The 21,183-nt window shown below is 43.5% G+C and overlaps 1 protein-coding gene across 6 annotated transcripts in view; it reads left to right on the top strand.

Moving 5' to 3' along the window:
• The first annotated feature begins 4,761 nt into the window (after positions 1 to 4,761).
• LOC135386272 (transcription factor CP2-like) overlaps positions 4,762 to 21,183 on the top strand; it is a 35,317-nt gene continuing 18,895 nt past the window's right edge. For 4 of the 6 annotated variants that reach the window (XM_064616091.1, XM_064616092.1, XM_064616094.1 and 1 more), the window contains exons 1-8: positions 4,762 to 5,127; positions 5,706 to 5,754; positions 5,852 to 5,978; positions 6,046 to 6,147; positions 7,938 to 8,093; positions 16,706 to 16,938; positions 17,962 to 18,029; positions 19,090 to 19,195. In XM_064616091.1, the coding sequence (XP_064472161.1) occupies positions 5,863 to 5,978; positions 6,046 to 6,147; positions 7,938 to 8,093; positions 16,706 to 16,938; positions 17,962 to 18,029; positions 19,090 to 19,195 (781 nt within the window). In that variant the 5' untranslated portion in view covers positions 4,762 to 5,127; positions 5,706 to 5,754; positions 5,852 to 5,862. Of the gene's footprint in view, positions 5,128 to 5,705; positions 5,755 to 5,851; positions 5,979 to 6,045; positions 6,148 to 7,937; positions 8,094 to 16,501; positions 16,666 to 16,705; positions 16,939 to 17,961; positions 18,030 to 19,089; positions 19,196 to 21,183 lie in introns of those variants that run through there. The other 2 variants (XM_064616093.1, XM_064616096.1) reach the window with 2 other exon arrangements.

Consider the following 21,183-nt stretch of genomic DNA (forward strand, 5'->3'; position numbering starts at 1 on the left):
GATTACAACGGCAGCATAAGACCATGGACAGAGGGCAGTCTCATGACCAGAAGGACTTGCAGCTGCTTCGCAGAGGAATTCGGCATTCCGGGCATGTATGTCCCAACTACTGATTTGGCAACACTGACTCATGAGCATATTCACCCATGTTCAGTTCAGTGAATGAGCTGGGCAGCGAATGAGTGAGCGGGAACCTCAAGTGCCCGACCCTTCTGTTCCGCATGCATATTGCACGAGCCACACGCTGACGCTTTCAGTGAAGCGGCGTTCGACGAAAGGACATACCGAAGGAATGGCGTTCGATGAAACGGAGTCGATGAAACGACGTTCGACGAAACGGAATTCGATTAAATGGGCTGACACCCGCTCGTTCGCGCTCGTTCCCCGATTGATTTGGCCTAGAAAGAATGACTGTGGTCAGCGTGACTGTTGACCGCATACGGAGGTCAAGGGCTAAGGAGCCTCGACGCACTGAGTCATAGAATGAGATAACCTTGAGCCCAAGCTCTCGTACAAAGATTTCCCTTTTCTGTTGTATACAATGGTTGTCGCTTTCAGTTCACTTTCACCCAAATGAAGTGTTAACAGTAGTAGTAGCGGATAAACTATCGCGTCGCTTTCTATGACGGTCATGGTACTATCGCGTTACTTTAAAAACGTGTATCGATGTCTATACGTGGCAACTTTTCGTATCGGTGTCCCGTTATATTATTTTGGTAACGGGCACAACAGTGAATTTAGTCGTAAGTCTCGTATCCTTCTTGCAGTTGCCTCGTGAGTTCATAAACAATTATAAAGCCATATTACATTGGAAATTCATTCGCTACACGATGTCTGAAGGCGGGCGTCCTACACTGTGTCGGACGTCCGGACGTCGGAGCTTCGTCCAGCTCTCCGTCCCAATGCATTTCCTACGGAACGTATTTAATGCTTTCTCTCGGTAACCACCGCGCAGATTTTAACGCGGGTGGTTTCACTATAAAGAGGAAGACGAGATGAATCGGATAACATCGATACATTTCTGATACATGTCGTATGTATTTTACGGCGACGTCACGAATGTGAAAAAATATACAATTCTTATCCTCCTTCTTTGAACAGGTTTTTATTAAACTTCCGTAGCCATTTCGAAAAAAAAAAAAACTTACCATTTACTTGATCTCGAAATATTTCAGGAATCGATAGGCACCAAATTTATATGCCTACCACTTTTCGTTTTTATAAAAAAGCATGAAATATGAGCATACGTACACACCGACTGAAAAAGCATGTCAGTCTGTGGCTTCGTGCTCTCACTTCGTTGCGTTTATTAACTCGTGGATGATCTCGATCGACGCAAGCCGCCATGCACAGGCTTACAATTGGGAATTGTTCGTTAGGGCCTTTTAGGGACGACTAAGTGATGATGATTGCCTATAAAAGGCCCATGACGGTACAAATTTCTGAACCATTGTTCAGACATTTTTCTAAACCATTGACAGTTCAAGGCTCAAGGTGCAGCGCGTTAAAGGTAGACTGCCGAGGGAGACTGCCCATATAGGTGTTGACTACTGGTTACGAATAAGGATATCGGATAATTTACGGGTATCTAGGTTAGTGACAACTTGGAGGACGATTTTTAACTACTACCTGGACGTTTTGTGCTCTTAACAACTGCTGGATAGTCTTCGGAGCCCCGTGTTTTAGTCGCCTCTTATTTTGTTTTTGTTCTTATTTTGCGCTTAATTATTCGAGCATTCTTATTGCCTCATTAGGTTGTCGGCTCGTTTTATACTGACTTCAGACCGGAGGTGTAAATTCAAAATTTGTGGAGCGTGCCCGTTTTCACAAATGAAATTGCGCCGGAGTGAAAAAAAAAAAAAGGAACTTTGTTAAGAAATATTTTATGCGAATGCTTTTCTTATACTGCTTTACAAGATGACAGCAGCTTTTGGTCGTATCACTTTAATGATTCCTTTAAGGCAGATGTCGGCACAGTTCCCTGTGAAGTCGGCCCAGGACGCACTATCTCCCCTGCGAGAGTCGTGACGCTGCTCGCTTGAGTGCCGACTCTTAAAAAAAAGGGTGTACTTTAAATCCTTTCTCTTGTCACATATATCACTCTATTGCTTCAAACCCGAAAGAGGGCACACAACCCGAAACAGGAAAACGGCACCAAACCAGTTGAATTATCACCTCTCTCTCTCTCTCACACACACACACACACACACACACACACACACACACACACACACACAAACAGGCGCTCAGAGCATGCTTTTATAGCATGTAGAAGCTCAGAGCATGCTTGTGGCATGTAGAAACTCAGAGCTTTTACATATCGTACCAGCTAGATGCATGTGAGCAAGTAGAAGCTCAAAGCTTCTACACTCTAAGGGGAAAAAAAGGAGTAAAATGGGGAGTAATTGCAGCTTCTAGTCCCCTAGACTGCAATTACTCCCCATTTTGGTCCCCTGACCCTGGCATTTAATCCCCAGGACTACAAATTGTCACTGAACTGAACACAAATGGTCTTCCGAATGCAACAGTCTATGTAAATATGTACTCTTGGACAATTTGATGGCACAAGGCTGTATTACTCAGCCAACTTAGCAATTTCTCCCCCCCCCCCCCCCCCCCCCAACAGGGTAAGAAACAGTTAGCGCTTCTTTCTTCGCAAATTGTGCCCTATGGATGTCGTAAGATTTTATATCGCTCGACATATAACTGCTGACTGTTTGATTCAAAGTATTTTCGTGCATGCACACGAATTTGGTCTCCGCGACTCTTAGAATAGAGTGTGAAATGCGCACACTCCAGTCTGTGACATTCATTTACTCCCGAAAGGGACTATTTTTTTGTGGCAATGCATTTACTCCCCAAAATGAGTAAAATTACGCTCTTTTTTTCTTAGAGTGTGCGTGTCGTACCAGCACGGCCAAACATGAACGTTACCCAAGGATGTAGTTGACCGCATTACAGGGATGCTTCGCGAAAGACAGCTGCACGGTGGCCAGCCTTCCTTGTTGCAGGGTTTGGTAAGCCGCGATGCAAGCATGGCTTTTCGTGTTCAGTTCTACTGGAAGCCACAGATACGGATGCATAATGTAAAACCCCGAGACTGGGGAACACGAAGTCTCAAACACAGCTATATGCATCATTTTCACCAGCTCGCTTGCTTCCTAGCCATTTTTTCATTGACAAATACGGAGTTTTTCGATTGAATCCGAATGGACCTCTCCCTGTTTGTAAACAAATGACGTCATAGTGTTCGACAGCGCCACCAATTTGGTAGAGTTGAACTACTCTCGAAGGTAGGGGCGAACAAGGTCGCGCCCGAGAGCCAGGGTCTTGAGGGGATTACGACGATGGTCCCTGAAATGGACGTGACCTTCGGTCCTACTTTTCTCTAAATAAGAGACAGCGAACAAGTGCCCATTCGTCGAACCCAGCTCTCCCCTTCCGATTTGTTTCTGTTTCAGTCTGTGTTCCAACGTCATGATGACGTTTCCCTGGTAGAGGAATTTTTTTTTTGCATAAATTCGAAAACCCGGAACCTTAACTATAATTTGAGGAAAGTACCAGAATGTCATTGTTTTAACAGGCGCGCTTTTCTAAAAAAGAAAGTCTGTCTTCAAATTTGTTGATATTTTGCGTAAGCGCACTTCAATAATCCCTCTTTCACATTATATGGTATAAAAAATGTTTGAGCTGTTGTGGTGCGTTGTTTCTTCGTGTTTGCCCATGCTCAAGCCTGTCTACCATGAAATAAAAATTTTGTTTATTTCATTCCTACCGGTGATATATGGCAGCACCTATTCACAAGTCACCTAGACCGAAACGGGATGTTGCAAAGACCTGTGCTTCTCTTTATGCACGTAATAGTATGTGTTTTTCCTGCGTAAATAAAAAAGAAACAGAAAAAGACCGGCAGCCATTTGTTGATTAGACGTGAAACTACCCTAAATGTATGTATTTCATGACTTCCAGTTTGGCCTGTTGAGGCAAAAAATAAGAGTCAACTCAGGGACGAAATCTGCTGAAAATTAAACGTCTCAAACTTTTTTAGTGAGCGACGGAGTATACTTCATCATGTACCTGATGAAGCGCAGTCTCTCCACCAAAGCTCATGGCACGTTTACTGTCGCATAATTTTTGAAATTTATGGACAACATTGTAAAATTTATTGCGAGGGATAATTTTTCGCAATTAGCATTTATGTACGTGAACGAAACTTCTCAGTCTTGAGTCGCTGTAGCTTCGGGACAACCTCATACTTGGACTTCATCAGTCGGTCAAGTCATTCATTTCAACCAGGGCCAGATGCATGATTTTTCCGAAGGGATGTCCGGCTGCATGCCGCATACACTAGCTAAAGCAACATATATAAATTTGTTATAAATTCCGCGTCTCATATTGAAACATCATCTTTGGGAGAATACGATGTAAAACCAGTACATTTCAATAACACAAATTACGAAGTATTGCGAAGAGACAATAATTAGTCATTTCTCATTTGTTTTAACTACAAGAAAACAAAAATCTCAGCAAACGGAAGGTTCTTTACGAAACCGAAACCGAAACGTTCTGGCGCATTGAAAACAAATTATTGTATGGTTCTCGTGAAGGACAGCAAAAAGTCATATGAAGCTGCATCCAGTAACACATCGACGATCATCCGAGATAAAATCATATCGTATTAACCTCTGTTGTGTTCGACGATGGTTGAAACATTAGAAGTTGAAAAGCCGCCAAAACCGATTTCTTCCGCATCGCCTTTTCGTTCTCTCCGCAGTTCCGTGTGCGGTGTTCCGGAGGTTTCTTCCTTCTGTAGCGGGTGGAAAAATATTACCTTTTTCATTTCATGTATCTACGGCAGAGCACACTGAAAGAAATCTTGAGCCACGAACACAAACCGCGTGTCAGATTGTCCTTTTGCCTTGCACATGAACAGTCGTTACCTTGCCGTTTTGGCTTTTTTTGCGTCATGGTAGTATCAGCTGGTAGAGGGAAGGCTCTTCTGTTATATTTTCTCAGTATTGTGGCGAACGAGGTGATCACATCAGCTTACCAGCTGGAACGTGTGAGACATCCACTGAGATAATCTTTGCAGAACTCCTCGCATACTCCATCGATGAAACGGCGAAGGTATGACAGATTTTTGAACCGTTTCTCCCATGTTTGTGTACATACCGCGAATCATTCGGGAGTGTGATTTCGTTGACTGTCCTACGAGTTCCAAAAGTTCGCATGCAGGGGCAGCGAAATATAATGAACTTTCGTCGGCAGTCGGGCGGAAAAAGTTAGAATTCGAGGTCGTCGCAACGGTTTCAGAGATGATACACCCAGACAGATAGGGCATCAGGTTGCATCTGTGGCTTGTACACAACTTTGTTTACGTATGTGTATGTACTAACCAATCAAAGTGTCACGATCTGAGGCCATGGCTAAATGCGACCTGCGTCGAGTTTCAACGCCGCTTTCAGACGGATGCGGCAAAGCAGGTCACACGGGTCGTGTCGCTGTATTAATGAGGCGGACGACACCAGGCAACAATACATACCGGATCTAACATGTGCAGCTCATAATTTCTCGCTCGCGTTCGCTCATTAACCATTTTGTTACATCGATCATTCGATTATTTCAACTGGCTCCTCAGATGACCCGCCTGGAATTTCTACTGAAACCTGCACCTATCATAGCAGACGATGCATCTTTTTTTGCAGGTGATATGAGGTGGAAGCTGTTGTGAGCACTGGATACAACCTGTAGCTCGTATGTAACTTTATCTCTCTGTGTGTTGTGTTTTTGCTGTTAATTCGTTTCTGGAACCGATTTTTTGTAATAATGTGTCTTCCTTTGAAACTTGCAGCTAGCTTTGGAATGACATCTGTGAGCCACTGGCAAATAGACGATATTGACGATGCTTTGGCTGCTGATTTCGATGGCAGCCTTTCTGGCTTGGGCATGGAACTGGGAACAGCCTCTTTTAACATGAGGTATGGGCAGTGCAGTTCATTGTTAGTTACTTACAGTGTATAAATGCTGCGTACATCGCCCTTCTAGTGATGCTCTTCTGGCTCTCCCGAGCTTGTCGTCAGTCAAACAAGAAATGCCCAGAGACAATGGCTACAGTTTGTCTGATACACTGCGCATCATATCCAACAGGTTTGTTGCGGGAAGGTTTCATATTTGGATTTTTTTGAATTCTGAGTCAAATATGGAATTGTATTCAAATCGGGTGATGTCCTTTCCGAACCAAATATATTAAAATAATTCTGAAGCTGCACTTGTAAGCCCAGAAACGTTAGAAGAGTGTATGTGTTGCTTCACGCAAATGTCCCTATGCATGTATCACACATTGTGTACTCGTATATTATGCTGTGTATATGTTTGGTTCAGTCATGTGACCATTCGCTTCGGTTTTCAAAAGCCTGTTCGTGCCGCCCTATCTTATACACATTAGGGAGCAAAAAGACCTGACTCGGGGGAATGTACTCTTACAAGTTCTCGTTGGACGCGGAAACTAGTTTTGGGAATTGTATGCCAATGCCTCATGCTGTTTGCAGACCTCGTCAAAACTCGCTCATGAGCGTGCTCGCTCATGCCCAATTCAGCCAACTTACTGAGCGAGCAAAAGAATGAATGAGTAAGCGAGCCGAGAGCTTAGCGGACGGTGAGTGAGTGCGAACGAGCGAGCTGAGAACTGGGCTAGGGATGAGTGAAACTTGAAACAGCACAAATGATGACACAGCGTTGAGCGGGTGAGCAGGCGGTGAACGAGTGTGAGTGAGCGAGCAAAGGACTGGTCGGGCGGTTAGTGAACTTCGGTGAGCAAGGGTCAAAACTGTAGAGATCTGGCTGTGTGTTGCACGCAAAGCTTGGACATCCCTTCTTGTAAATTAAAGTGTGCTCTACACTGCAGCCTGGTTTTAACACTACCCTTGTACCAGGGCTGGCATCTACAGGGAGGGCGACTTCCCAACCTCAGCCCATCGAGAAAGACACCCCCCAGCAAGAAAGTTCCCACTTTAGCAAGATTTCCTCTGAGGCTTTGGATGCATGCCCAATCACCCTTCTTCTTTTTTTTTTTTTAAATAGAGCCCAGGAAATTGCAGACACCTGCAACATCTGCTATACCACTATAGGATTCTAAACTCCAAAGCTATTGCCTCCGTCTTCACGAACACATAACTGCATGTGATGCGAAGCAACGATGTTGCTAGCCAGGAGTTAGATTGTTTTTTCGGAGCACCCTTTTACACCGTAGCTTCTCGATATTGAAGATCGCTTTTGCTTCCATGTCGTAGAGGAAACGTGCATGGTTAATATACAACACGAGCTGCATAAACCTTGTTGATGCAAGTGTAGGAATTGGGTGCTGGTGTTAAGTTTTTTCCCAGAGTTGTATTTAAAATTTTTACTTTTACTCTTCCAAAATGGAGGACACCGTGTGTCCTGGTCCAACAAATCATATTACCGCATATCTTTCTGTGGAGAGAGTAAATTGTAAGATATGTAATGCTTGCACAAAACTGATCCTTGTTGTTTTGCTTCATAGGCAGTCGGTTCAAATTTTTGCTGTGCGTCTCTTCATCAGTGTGCTGCAGATAATTATTTCGTGCTCCGATTATGGCTTTCTTATCCCTCGTCATCTATGTGGAGTCCTGGTCATTTTAACCCCTACTTTTGACAAAGTCCTGCAGCACACCTGCATTACTGTGGGCGTGTCCCTGAAATTGATTACATCACGATTGGTTTTGATACCTGCGATCTGCAATCTATCTTTAGATAGAGTAGTAGATCTTAGTAGTAGTAGATCTTTGATATACAATCGCAGCCATTTGTATCAGTGCAAAAATGAAATTGTGTTAGTAGACTTTACGTGCGGAGTTTGATTCCCGTTCCCACCGCTCCCATCGACGACATGAAAAAATAAAGTGGCGTCTTATCCGCAGCGAAAGTGGCAGCACGTTGCTGAACAGTGAGAATTCACGTTCCCTGGTTCACGGTAAGAAGAACCGTCTGCCGCACAGTGGGGATGACGATGTCAGTGGTGCCATCAAGCGCTTTTGTGTCAGCACAGGGCGGGAGCCCCATGACACTAGTCCCAGGTAAGCTCGCAATGCCTCTCATACTCCTGTTACACTGGCCATCTTCAATGATGATTGAACCCAATGTCCATTGAGCATGTGCATAGCGCAACCAAGCCTGTAACGCGTCAGCATCTCAAAGAGCATTAGATCCAGTGCTCTGACAGGTTGACACGCTACGTGCTTGGTAACGCTATGTGCACGTTCAATGGTCATTGAGTTCAATGATCATTGAGGGATGCCTGTGTGACAGGGATGTTACAGTGTACAAGAGAACTCTGCTTTTAGCACTGCAATACTGCGGTTTGTGCTTGAGCTGTCGTACTACTACAAAGCCACAGGGCTAGTAGTGTTACTGTGCTTTTTAACTTTTATTGTACTCACATGAACAATGTCAAAACGGAAAAATTACAACAAGTGCTCAAAATATTTCTCCTTTGGCCCCAATACATTTACGGACCCGCTTTCTTAAATCGATGACGACGACGCTCGCGCATTGTTCCACCGTTATTTCGTCCCAGGCACGCATCAACGCTCTTTTCACGTTGTTGTATCGTCTTCCCGAGATCTTGTCCTCCAATACTGAGTAGTCCAGTGGATTGAGATCTGGCAAATTTGGAGGCCAGACGTCCTTGCCCCAAAAGCCAGGAAACAGCTCCTCCCAGACGGTGATTGCCAATCTTTCAGAATCCGCCGGTGCCCAGTCTTGCTGAACAGTGAATGCATCTTGGCCAAAGTGCTGCATTGCCCATGCTCCAGTACGTCACGGAGAATGCGCTGCTGGTATCCAGCGGCGTTGATTTTGACAAGACCAATGAACCAACCAGAAGTTGATTTTGATGAAGACCAACGGCATGTTCCCACTTGCGCAAATGCCTGCCCAAACCATTACCGAAGTCGGAAAAATGACAGCGGCAGTCTTTGCGTTGTCCCTTCTTGAGCAGTTGGAAGCGATTCTGGTGGTTGTGATGTGGCTCAGCTGTGAAAAATCTCCTCATGAGCGAGCAGCCAAAGCATTCGACGTGATTCCTCCAGCCGTTTCATCTTCATTGCATCACTGAGGAAGCGGAGGCGAGCTATCTTCAAACCGGAAGCTAAACCGTCAAGGAAGCTAAACCGTCAAAGTAACTTTGACGGTTTAGCTTCCTTTCGACAATGCTATCTTTGCCGATCTTAAGCACTTTCACTATGTCTACCAACCTGGAAAACCTGGAAAACGGGGGAATTGTCAGGGAATTTTGACGTGACTGGAAAAGTTGGGGGACTGTCAGGGAATTCGGCCAAAGAGCAGGTGAAGTCAGGGAAAATCGCAGACAAGTACCCTGATGATGCACGGCAAATTCGCGAGTGCCAACCGGTGGTTGAGAGGCGATGCCGCAGCAACGTTACCGTGAGTAGCAGTTTGCCAGTACGACAAGTTCCGAGGCCAGAAAAGTAGAATAGTCTCACTAATACTTAATAAATGGTCTTTTTTATGAGGGATTTGTATCAAAACGTAGGAGCAGGAACCAAGTTTCTTTTTAAATTTGTCAGGGAATTTGCTTGAAATGATCAGGGAAAACCTGGAAAAAGTCAGGGAATTTGAAGGCTGCAGTTTTGCCATTTTTCGCACTGAGCACTCTGGGTTGTGCCGGATGCAACAGTGGACCTTCTGCACATTCTTAAGCGACGGCAGTCGGACAACCGCTTTGAGGACGGTCCTTGTTCGCACCTGTCCCCTCGAAACGTTTCACGGCATCATAGAGAGTTGCTCGTTCTTGAAACCCATCGTTCGAACGATGTTGGCCGTCTTAATTTCTGCCTCGTGTATCTCCATAATAGTAATGCGTTCCCTCTCGAGCTTCATATTTTTGTGTCCGTGCACATCATAGAAAATAAACGAGACACTTTTTAGACCAAAATTACGGAGGAATTTAACGAAATTGTCATGATATTTTCTTAAAAATTGTGGAAACAATACTAAAAATGCAACAGAGAAAAAAATCTGGGAACTTTTAAGCCACCCTCTATATACAGGGTGTCCCAGAAAACGTGTCATTGAATTCTAATAAAAAAAACTACGCCACCTAGAATTATGCGATCAACGGCATTTGTTCTTACTAGGTTTTTGCCACCACCTGATGTGCATGTATACTGCACCCTGTATACTGCATCGAGTGCTGTGACTGCTCAATGCAGTACATTTGTGAAACCGGATAGTAAATTAACTCGACGTTGGCAACACGTGCCTGAGCTTGGGGGGGGAAGGACAAAACGCAAAAACGAACACTCCTTCCCGCTGTTCACATCTCTACACCGCCTTTAGCTGCAATTTCTCTGCATCGCCAACGCGGAAGGAAAAAAGAAAAAGACAGACGCACGTTGAGAGCACACCGAATTCTCTCTCTTGAAATCGGAGAAAACGTCGCTCGGACAAGGCCAACCATGGAGGGCGTCTCCCGATTGGCGGGCGGTCTCGACAGCATCTCCGGGTACCCGGTTCCCACTGGTCCTTGAATACCCTCGAATACCCTGGAATTTGAAAATGCCATTTTCAAGGTCTTTAAAGGAGTACAGAGAGTACTTCCAAAAAAATTTCAGATTAAGACGTCTGATGAAAGAGTGTGTGTCATTATACCGAATAGCGCGAAAGGTGGTTTTGATGTGTGCAATTTGTTTCCCAGAAAAAAATCTCCCATAAACATGACTCCGCGCGTTCACCCTTAACTCGCCACTCCGGGTATAACGAGGATGAGGAGGTATGATGCCACGTCACCGATAACGTTATAAGGAGAACTCGTTTTCGTTCGCCGGTCAGTGGGTGTCAGCGCCTGGTCCCTTTGCCGCCGTAAACCTGTTTTGCCAGTTCTCCCCGAGAATTGGGGATAGAAGGAGCGGCGGAATCATTACCGAGCCAGGAGAAAGGCTTTTTCAGAACCCCGAACAGCCGAGTAGCAGATGACAGCGGAGTAGCGGACAACATTTCTCTAGGCCAATCAGCGAGCGTTCTCCTTATAGCGTCAGCACGAGGTTCCATGCAGATCACAGGCTGGTACTGCTCTTCACCACCATTGTGCACGGTTGCTTTTTGCGGCGTATTTTAAATTCAATTTCTGCAATAATTATGACTCTATGGTGTGAATTACTTCTCATGGTGCATCTTACTGGTCTACTTAACAGTTTTATAGGAAGAAAACCGGGTGTTAAAAATGACTTCTGTGTTATTTTAAGACCCGGATTTTTCTGCAGACCTTGAAAACCCACAATTTTGCATATCTTTCTTGTTCTCACGAAGCTGCTTGCGCAAGTTACCCTCGTGCAAATCACAGGAGTTAGCACTCTTTGCAGTAGGAATCAGCAGCAAGAAATGAACGGCACCCTCTATTCTATTAATACATTTCTGTACTATGATCTCTAAAATTCGGTTATTGTCGGTCATATCTGTGAACTGATATTGTGCAGTCCTCATGTATTCTCTCATGTGATACCTGTAACTTATAACTATTACTGCAAAATATTGAAGCCCTGACCATAAACTGTGTTTTGTATCCCAGACAAAATGGTGTCTGAACTTCATAAGATCATTGAAAAGTCCTTGAATTGTTGTTAAAAATTCAGTGGGAACCATGAGGCAACTTTACATAAGTCGCTTCTGGGTCAGCGTCAGACGTGTTCGTACAGAGCCAGGAGTGTTACACACGACACGGCCGCATTAGAACTCGCACTGGTAAGCGAAAGTCAGTGTATTTACCGAGGACTTTTCACTTACTATATTTTGGTGTGAACGCGAAGCAGACTGGATCGGGGTCAAATGCATCAGGTACTGTAGCTCCTCCATCCAGTAGAAAGCATTTGATGGATTTTGCGTTTCAGTTGCTTCAATTTGAGAACATGCGCTGCTGTCTCAACGCGCACAGTCTACTGCCGAAGCACACATGACGCAACTTTACACCGGCGTGGTATATCGAACCTTGCTTCAATCGCCTCCGTCTTTGAGGCGCCCGTCAGATCGTTCCAAAAGCGCCCAATGTTAAAAAATTTAGATTTTTTAAAGTGATAAACAGTATCACTGTTTCTATTTCGAATTTTGTTTTCTCTCTCTCTATAATTTGAGCCCCCAAAAAATCTTGTACCCAGGGCGACCGCCCCTACGGCCCCCAACGCTACGTCACTGGATATCGGTCTCATAAACATGTTTCTTCTGGGTGCGATAGTTAATGAAGCAATGATGAGGACGGTGCCCGGAAGAAGAACGGTCTCTATTCGGAATATCCGAGGCTCCTCCCTTTGTAGGGAGTACTAACTCTATCCAGGCTTTCATTTTCTGGAGACGTCTAAGCATCTGGTTTCCTTAAATATTGCTCACATGTCATCGGATCTTTGGAAGAGGGGGTTCTGCCTCCTTTACTCCTCCACCAGATGGCTCTGTAGAATGTTTACGAATCGGCAGACACCTGTATTACTAAGAATGTGTCGACAACGGATCACTTTCACTGGACTGTGTGCACTTCACGCCAGGGTTGTTTGGATTTAATCCACATGGATTTTATCCAGTGGATTTTTTTGGATTATATCCACACAATTTAATCCGGATTTTTTTAGAGATTTTGTCCAGATGCGGCGTGAAAGATCAATCTTAATGCGACGTAACACGGAAAGCCCCCGCTTTATTGTTTGAAACTTTATTGTAGTGTTGGCTGTTAACAAAGCCCAGGTTAATTACATAAACTTCTAACTTTTTGTTAACTTTATAACTTTTTAACTCTACTTTTTGAGCTTTTCACATTTAACTCTTTCCCGTTTTCTTTTACTTCTGCCCATTCAGGGAGAGGCATTCTTCTGCTTCCTGAAGGCATGTTAACTGAATCCAGGCATGTAGCGTCTACCCACTCACCCACGCGTGCATGGGACCCTCCACCTTTCGGGAAAACAATGGAAACTCATTCAACGTTACTGGGACAGGCAGTTTCATAAACGGAAACTATGACAGGTCATCCGAAATCAAGAAGAACAGCAAAACACATTTGTTTTTACTCTGTGTCACATTTCTAGGCTGGTCTATATTCTCCAAAAATATCCAAAAACATCTGGGTTTTATCCAAAAAAGCCCATTGGAGAGGATCTTTTTAAAAATATCAAAATTTTTTTCAACCCTACATCACGCCCTCAGATGCCCTTCCTTCTCATGTGTATTCTAATCCACAAACCGACTATTTTGCTTAGTGTCTGCATTTTGGGTTTGTTGTTGATGACAATGGCATTATGGCATTTACATGGAGCTCCAAAGTTTTGCAGAACTCGATATTTAACAGATCGGCACTTGACGGGACAACCGTAGAAAATGCTGCGTGTTTGAAATGACGGAACAAAATGTGTCTACTTCCACGACACAAGCAATCTGGAAGGCTCTGGATAACTTGTATCTCGGACAGACGAGATAAGAGCTGCCGCCTGCCTTGACTGATAAGGGGGGGGGGAGGCTTGTTGTGCAAAAAAGCCGCCAAAGATGGGAACCATGAGCCACGTGCCGTGCTTGTCAGCTGGGGAAGGCAACGCTCTTCTCTGCTGCCTGGGCAAGCTGACCGGCCCACACGTGTACAGTTGCTGTTTTTCTTCCTCTTCTATTTAACCGATTCATATTACTGGGGCTATCAGTCTGACATGATACTAACACAGGCAGGTCATATCATTTCTCAGTCGTCGTGACAGTTGCAAAGGGTCAAAACGTCGACACTGTTCTTTTTTTTTTCGTTTTTACAAAAATAGTCGCTTCTGTTGACTAACGAATATACCTTTGTTGTGGCTGTCCCCTTTGTGCTGTTCCGTGCATTCAGCTATTCAGTATCTTGTATTCATCTGAAATATCCAAAGTATTTTCCCCCGGCATTGCCCGAGACCTCTACCCTGTTTTACGGCTCCTGAAGCGAAACCACGATTTTCGTGCCCTGCCCCCATTTAAGAAAAAAGCACAAAACCTGAAAACACAAGGATCTAGGTACGATTGACTGCATAAGTATCTTCCAAAATGTTGATATATTGATATATTTGATATATATTGATAAATGTTGATATATTTTGTAACTTCAAAAAAAAAAAAAGAAAGCCTATAGTAGTAGCCTTTATTGTGTAACCGTTCTACCTGCACTATCTATATACTGTTCTATGCTGTTATAGCTTTTCAAGTGGCTTTCAGTGTGCTTTTCGAATGCTCGATGTTATCTGGGAGAGAACCTGTCAACATGCTTCCGTGTCAACATAACAGATAACATTTGTGGTGGCACTGACCCGAAGAAATTGGTTCATAATGATTTAACATTATGTACCTTAAACATAAGGACAACATTTTTTTAGGTCAGTGGATTTTGTATCCATTCAGTAAGTGATATTTGTCAGTAAGATTAGTCCCCACTTTGATATCTTTAAGAAAGGGCTATGGAAGCACTAAATAAGCTGATGCTTTGATAATTCTAGACGTATCTTTGTTGCTGAAAAATGTAACACCCACAAGCTGTGAAACAACAAACAATGTGCTTCAACTTGACTTATGTTTCGACTGCTGCCCTGTCATTGCTGATCCGCAGTAGTATTGTCACAAGCATGCGCTTTGTGGCAATATGTTTTCTATACGTGCCAGAGTTCACCAAGGCCAGTAATCCGTGCTCAGAATATACGAAGAATAGGAGCTGAAGGTAGCAGGCACAATGCCTGTTTTCATTTCTTCTGTGCATTCAGTAGCAGTGACACGTAGTTTTCAGGATACCTTTACACTTTTACAAAATTAAATTTTTAGACTGCGGGACGTTAATTCAACTTTGTGGCGTTAACCTAGCCATCTTAATTTTTTGCTTTGTGACCTCTGAAAGTTTGTGCACAGCGTGGAATTCTCTAGAGATTATTTCTGACAAATTTCTGTATGCTCTGACATACACTGTCTGTCAACAGGAGAGCATCCATATTTCCATATATTCGTAGTATCAAGCGAGAACGAGAAAGAAAACCAAATTACCTCCAGCCTGCAAAGCCAAACGCTTACGAGCTTAACCAACATTTTTCAGTCTAGCTTTTATCTGTGAGAAGAATGGTACGAGATTTTTTGTTTTTGTGGAAAGCTAATCACGACAACATTGATTCGGCTGATCTTCTTTCGGACGTCTGCTTCCATGTGCCACGTAGACCTATGCACACTTCTTTACCGTTTTACCCCATCTCATTACTCCAAGGCGAGTCCTTTATACCGCATTCAGCGTAACTTTAGTGTGACCTTCCTCGAGGGTACCCGGATATTTTTCTGCCCTTGAATGGTGTTTTTTCGGACTTAGTACGATATTTACTTCGGGAAGTCTTTCATCAAGATAAAATAGCCAAAGCTTCTCAAAATACATTTGTGTCTTGCAGAGATGCGAAGCCCCAGAAAAAAAAAGCAGGAATTTCGGGAGGAAAAACAGTTTTCTTTTCAAGTTTTTTTTTCTCGTCTCCAGAAAAATTGCCCAAAATTTCCAGGCGACAAAAATTAAAAAATGTAAATTTTCGTGCCTTCGATGCGTTCCAGCCTGCCAACAGTGCCTTGGGTGTCTCATGAAAAACGCTTGTTCCGAAAGCAGACTTCTACTTCCGATTCAAACTGTCTTCGCTTTGCTCGTGTCTTCTGGTGACATCATCGGGTTCGTCCGAGGTGGGTGTGATCGCCATCGTCCCAGCTGACCACGCCGTATCCGAAAGCGTCTCGAACCACGTCTACGGACGTGTCTGTGCGCTACAGGATTTCAGCAGCTCATTGCAAATTTTATTAGGAAATTACCGTATTCGATGGGCAGTCCGATATGGCTTTGTAATTCCAGCTCTATCTGAAAGTGAAAAAACGAGAGCCTCGGATCTTTCGCCGATGTCCTCTTCAGTCGTCGGAAGTACAAGTCATGTCACTGATAAGGCAAATAAAAGCAGATGGCAACGGATAACACATGATAGCTGCTGGGTCATACCAACATCGAAAATCAACAGCAAACATGTTCAGACGTTCCTTCCATGTGCAAGATCACGCGACCAAAGCAAAATGCCGGCGACGTTTATCGGCACGTTGTTGCCCGAATTTGTCGTGCTGCACGGAGTAGATGGCAAGACCCTATTAAAATAAGTTTCCAAATGTTTTTCGATGTTTCTGAAGAAAACATTATGGAGATACACATTTTAGGCGACCGCAATTCTGCACGCACCGACAGCTCAACTATGTTTTTGGTTCGGACACCACCTTTAATGGGTTTAAGAGGGACTTATGGGACTATCTTGAAAAATTACCTGTTGATGCAGGTTTCACATTTTTATAACTTTTTGTCTCTCGTGTTGTAATATTATAACGTTAAAAGTTCAGTGCACCACCCAAAAGGAACACTTTTGCATTTGTGGGTACATTCAAGTAAATAGAATAGTCTCTGATGTTATGCACTGCAGCTTCAGCATAGCTTACTTCCATGGAATTTGTCACAGTTGCGATTTTTCAGCATTATGCAGTATTTGTGTTCCACAGAAGTTCCCTCACTAGGCTACTGGTAAAGGTGCTTGCTGTGCTTAGTCAGCGCCACCGGCGTTCACTACGTACGCTCTTTCATGTGGTACCCAGGTGTGAGTGATTACTGAATGGGTACCCTCATTAACGTCAGCCATTGCAGGCACAGTTCGTCAGCTCCCGACCTCCGGCTAGCAGTGTACCAGCCGGGAGGGGGACTTCCTGGAACTTCGCCCTCGTCGAGCAGTTCCTTGCCCCTGCACGTGCTGCCTGCTTCGCCTGCGTCACCCCCTGTGGGAGCTACCGGAGGGTTCCAGTACGTTCTGGGTGCAGCAACATCAATTGCAACAAAGTTGCATGAGGAGACCATGACCTACCTCAACCAAGGTCAATAATAATAATGATAATAATCTTGCTTTCATTTTATCCGCATAGAAATGAGGGAGCAAAAGTGCAAAACGCCTCACGAGGTGCCTTGACTTCTATAGTGTACAGGTGTCCCAACTAACCTGCGGCAAGATTTTGAAAATACGGGCAGGCACATTGTCACATGTGAATTTTTTGTATTTTGCGAGCAACACAAAAACACAAAACAAGAAACACAACACAAAAAAGCAACACAAAGCGTGCGTTGTTGGAAGCACCTCGGTCTGGTGTTTCTCGGGATGCTCTACTTTCCAATTGACACCCCCGGCCCTTATTAATTTGGCAAAATGATAGAAACACCGGCGACTGCTATACATGACTGCTTACGACGTTCAGTTCGGTCGGTTTCATTTGTGGAGAGTGCTTCGTGTTTTTAAAATCTCTCTGCACGTTAATTGAAACTCCCTGTATCTGGCTACAAGCATTCCAACAAGCTGTACATTAAAACATACGCAGCTAACTAATGCAGACAATTTGAAGATGCGAGGACACTATGTGCAATAAATGGAGAGGCAGGATTTTTTATTTATTTTTATTAATATTATTTATTTATTGCGGAAAGATTTGTTAAGCATGCATCAAAGATGTACGGAAATTATGGGATACGGAGTCTTGGTGATTGAGCACCATACGTTCGAATATCCTTTTCATTTTTATATTGTTCTGTTGCAGCCTCACATATGTTTTCTTGCTTTCTGTGTCACCTGTGCTGTTTTATGATTTCTCTAATCCTGCACATCTTAAATGGTAGTATGTCCTACGTCTAGTTTGATGCCAGTCTTCCGAGACATCACCCTGAAAATCGTGTACATACGATTTTTTTTTTCATTTGCTTTTCTGTAGGTTAATTTTCTACACCGCATATGCCTCTAAGCATGACATGTGAGTTTGTTAGGAATAGAGAAAAGATGTCCTGCATGTCATGTATGTGCAAGCTGGAAAAACAAAAAAAAAAAAAAACAAAGAATAAAAACTTTCTTTCAGGCCAGTCCTACGAAATCAAGCTCAAGAAGCTCGGAGACCTCACAGAAATGCGGGGGAAGATGCTCAAGGTATGTTGTCAAGATTGTCAAAGAATGCTTGAGAAAGCGTTCGATATTTTAATCTTATAAGTGTATCTAGTTTTTCTTTTTTTGTACTCCCCTTTGTGGGTTCAACGCTTTTAATGACAGACCCACGTTTAGCGTGGGATAACATTCGAACCGATAATTAACAGATCTCGTAGCCTGGGGTTTAGCCTCACCTGCGTTTCGCGAACTCGCTCGCTGTCAGCCAGGTCACCCGAGCATTAAATATGGGGGCATTGTTGTAGCGGAGCCGGCTGGCTCACTACTGGGCATATTGCTTCAGAGGCATGATAAAGTGAAATAAAGTGAAAGTAAAGAGAATGAAAGGCGCTCACAATAATGCATCTAGCATGTTTCTTAAACTTAGTTCCAAAGAAGATTAAAAAGAATAGTGTCACAGTGTATGATATTTTGACTTGGTCCCAGCAATGTTGTACGAGAAGTATTCATTACACACCCTAGTCGGTGATGATCTTTATTCTGGCAATGTTTTATGACTTGGTACTTGAGTTATTGCACCTGATACCTGAGAAAAAGTATGCTCAAAGCAGAGTATGAAAGATTAGCTTCAAAATATTTCACAAGTAGTGCACTAGTGTTGGCACATGATAAACTTCTTTCATGCCAAGTTTATTTGTTTGTTTATTTATTTTATTTATATACCTTCGAGCGGCCTTAGGCCATACAAAGGGGATTGGGCACTCATAACACACAGACAGAACAAACAAGGAAACGCACTGATACTAACACTACATATACGGTCAAAACGAAACAAATAAATAAAGCACAGTTCTATTACATAATAAATATTGATAACGCTACTACATACAAGATGATACATATAATAGAACACAAGTCTACTGCGTAGTAAATGTTGAGAACTATATGGTTATGCTGGTGTGTTGGAGGTCCCTTTTTTTTATTTATTTATTTTTTTTTTTCAGAAGTAAGCAGCTTGATATATCACACACTTTTTCACATCACTGTCCCTGTTTGCCTGTGATAAAACCAGAATACACTTGCAATAAACCACATTGTCTTCCAGAGCATCATCCGAGTCGGGTTTCAGGAGAGACGGCTGCAGTACATGGAGAAAGAACAGATAATCCTCTGGACTAGGCAGCGGATGGGGGAACGCATTTTGGAGACCGGTTAGTCCATACGTGTAGTTCAACGTGTCCTTCGGCAAAGTAATAAAAATAACAAACACATCACACGTGAAAATCTCTGCTGTTGGCTACTATCCTGGAAGCCGCAGTATGTCAAAGTCTGGCCTGGATGAGACATAGCAGGCCACCGTCGTTACTGTGGGGTGTGGAATACTATTCGCAAAATCGCATTCCTGTTGCCTTGTGTCCCTCTTAGGGCTCTGCCACCTCCAAAAAAAATTGTTGCCCATGTGTTGAAGGAACAGGAAAAGCACGCTTGTGCAGCGTGACCACAGTCAGTGGTGAGGAGTTAGCAGTCAAGATGGTAAATGTTAAAAAGCAGTTGTGAAATGGTTGTTCCACTTTTTTGAGGATTCATATTGATGATACGGGGATTTGTCTCCAGAATATACCAACTAAACTACTATGGCATTGTGACCTCATAATTGGAAGTTATTGCACACCAAAAATCTGGCACAACAAGAGGGGTGCCCGCGCTCTCTCCCTCAGTCCCCGCGAATCTAGTACTACGTATTGCCGTAGAAAATTATGCACGTGCCTTTTCATAGGAAGGTGCGAGGCGTACCTGTTCCCGTGATAACTGTCTGCACCTCATCAGTAAAATTGCGCATTTAGTGTTGCGCCCGTCTGTCGAGATTAGGGAAGCACATTTGTTGTAAATTAACACTTACGAGAGCAGCGTGCTCCGAAGACTAGTATGTGAACCACAATATTACAAAGAGTGCATTGAACGCATGCAGTTAGGGATGGTTTCCCAAAAACTTTAAGGCTGCTTTAGGGCTGGCTTTTGGCCATGTAATTGCACAGGGGTCTTGCCTGACAGCTTCAGAGCAGCTATAGTGTCTTAAAATATTTGAATGGCTTTTATGGGAACTTGTGATGTGGTAAATTTTTGTGATACTTAACCTGGATTCCATGCAGTTCTAAGTGGCCTTCTCCTTGTAACTCAACATCAGACTATACTTGTTCACTAAAATTGCCATTTACTAGTATTTCATATTGGACTCTGTGTTCAAAGGTGACTTCTCTTGCTATTCATATTAAATTATTCATATTAATTATTTATTTATTTATTTATTTATTATATTTATACTTTTATTTATTTATTTATTTATTTATTATATTTATACTTTTATTTATTTATACTATTATTTATTACTAATTAATTAATTATTCATTATTCAAAGTAAATTTTTTTACAGCGCTAGCTGTAAAGCGGAGGTAAAAAGAGGGGAGGGGGGAGAGATTCTGGAGTCAGCGGAAGAGTGTCTGAAGCATCCAGTAAAGTGCTTCCGCCCGCGCCTCCCAGAGGGCGCCTCAGGCTCACATTGGTATAAGCCTGCGCCACGACCTACTAGATTATAACGACCACGTCAGGCGCACCCCTCCCATGCGCCGCATTTTTGGAAGGCAGCGGTTGCGCTTCTGATCGTCCTTGTTATTGCTTCCTCAACTTCTACAATACTTTGTACTTCAGCTTACCTTAGTATTTCTGTACAAGCTGTGGACTTCCACAGATGTTTAATTCTGAGGTTGATTATTATCATCATTCTACGCGTTTTCATAGGAGCTATCGCTGTCGTCTGCTACGGTGGTCGTACATACGCTTCTGCGAGTTCAAAATTCAAATTTCCATCGTCCAATCGTGCGCCAGCCTGCCAGGGTGCGTCAGTAGCGCCCCTGGCGGATCGTGCGGACAGGCACCTCATAGGGTTCGCTGATTGTGACATGGTCGTTATAATCTAGTAGGTCGTGGCCTGCGCTAAAGTGCTTCCACCCGCACCTCACAGTGGACCCGACAGCTGTCGCTGTTCATGAAATATTGCGAAGAATCCGCGTTCATTCTGCCATAATTTTTTTTTAAACATTAATAAAATTGTCGGCATGGGCCATAAAAACTCGCCATGCATGAGCAAGGAGAAAAAGAGGGGACACAACCATTCTATAGTATTTGGCTATGTCCCACTCAA

Source organism: Ornithodoros turicata, chromosome 2, assembly GCF_037126465.1.
Source record: "Ornithodoros turicata isolate Travis chromosome 2, ASM3712646v1, whole genome shotgun sequence".
NCBI classification, from domain to species: Eukaryota; Metazoa; Arthropoda; class Arachnida; order Ixodida; family Argasidae; genus Ornithodoros; species Ornithodoros turicata.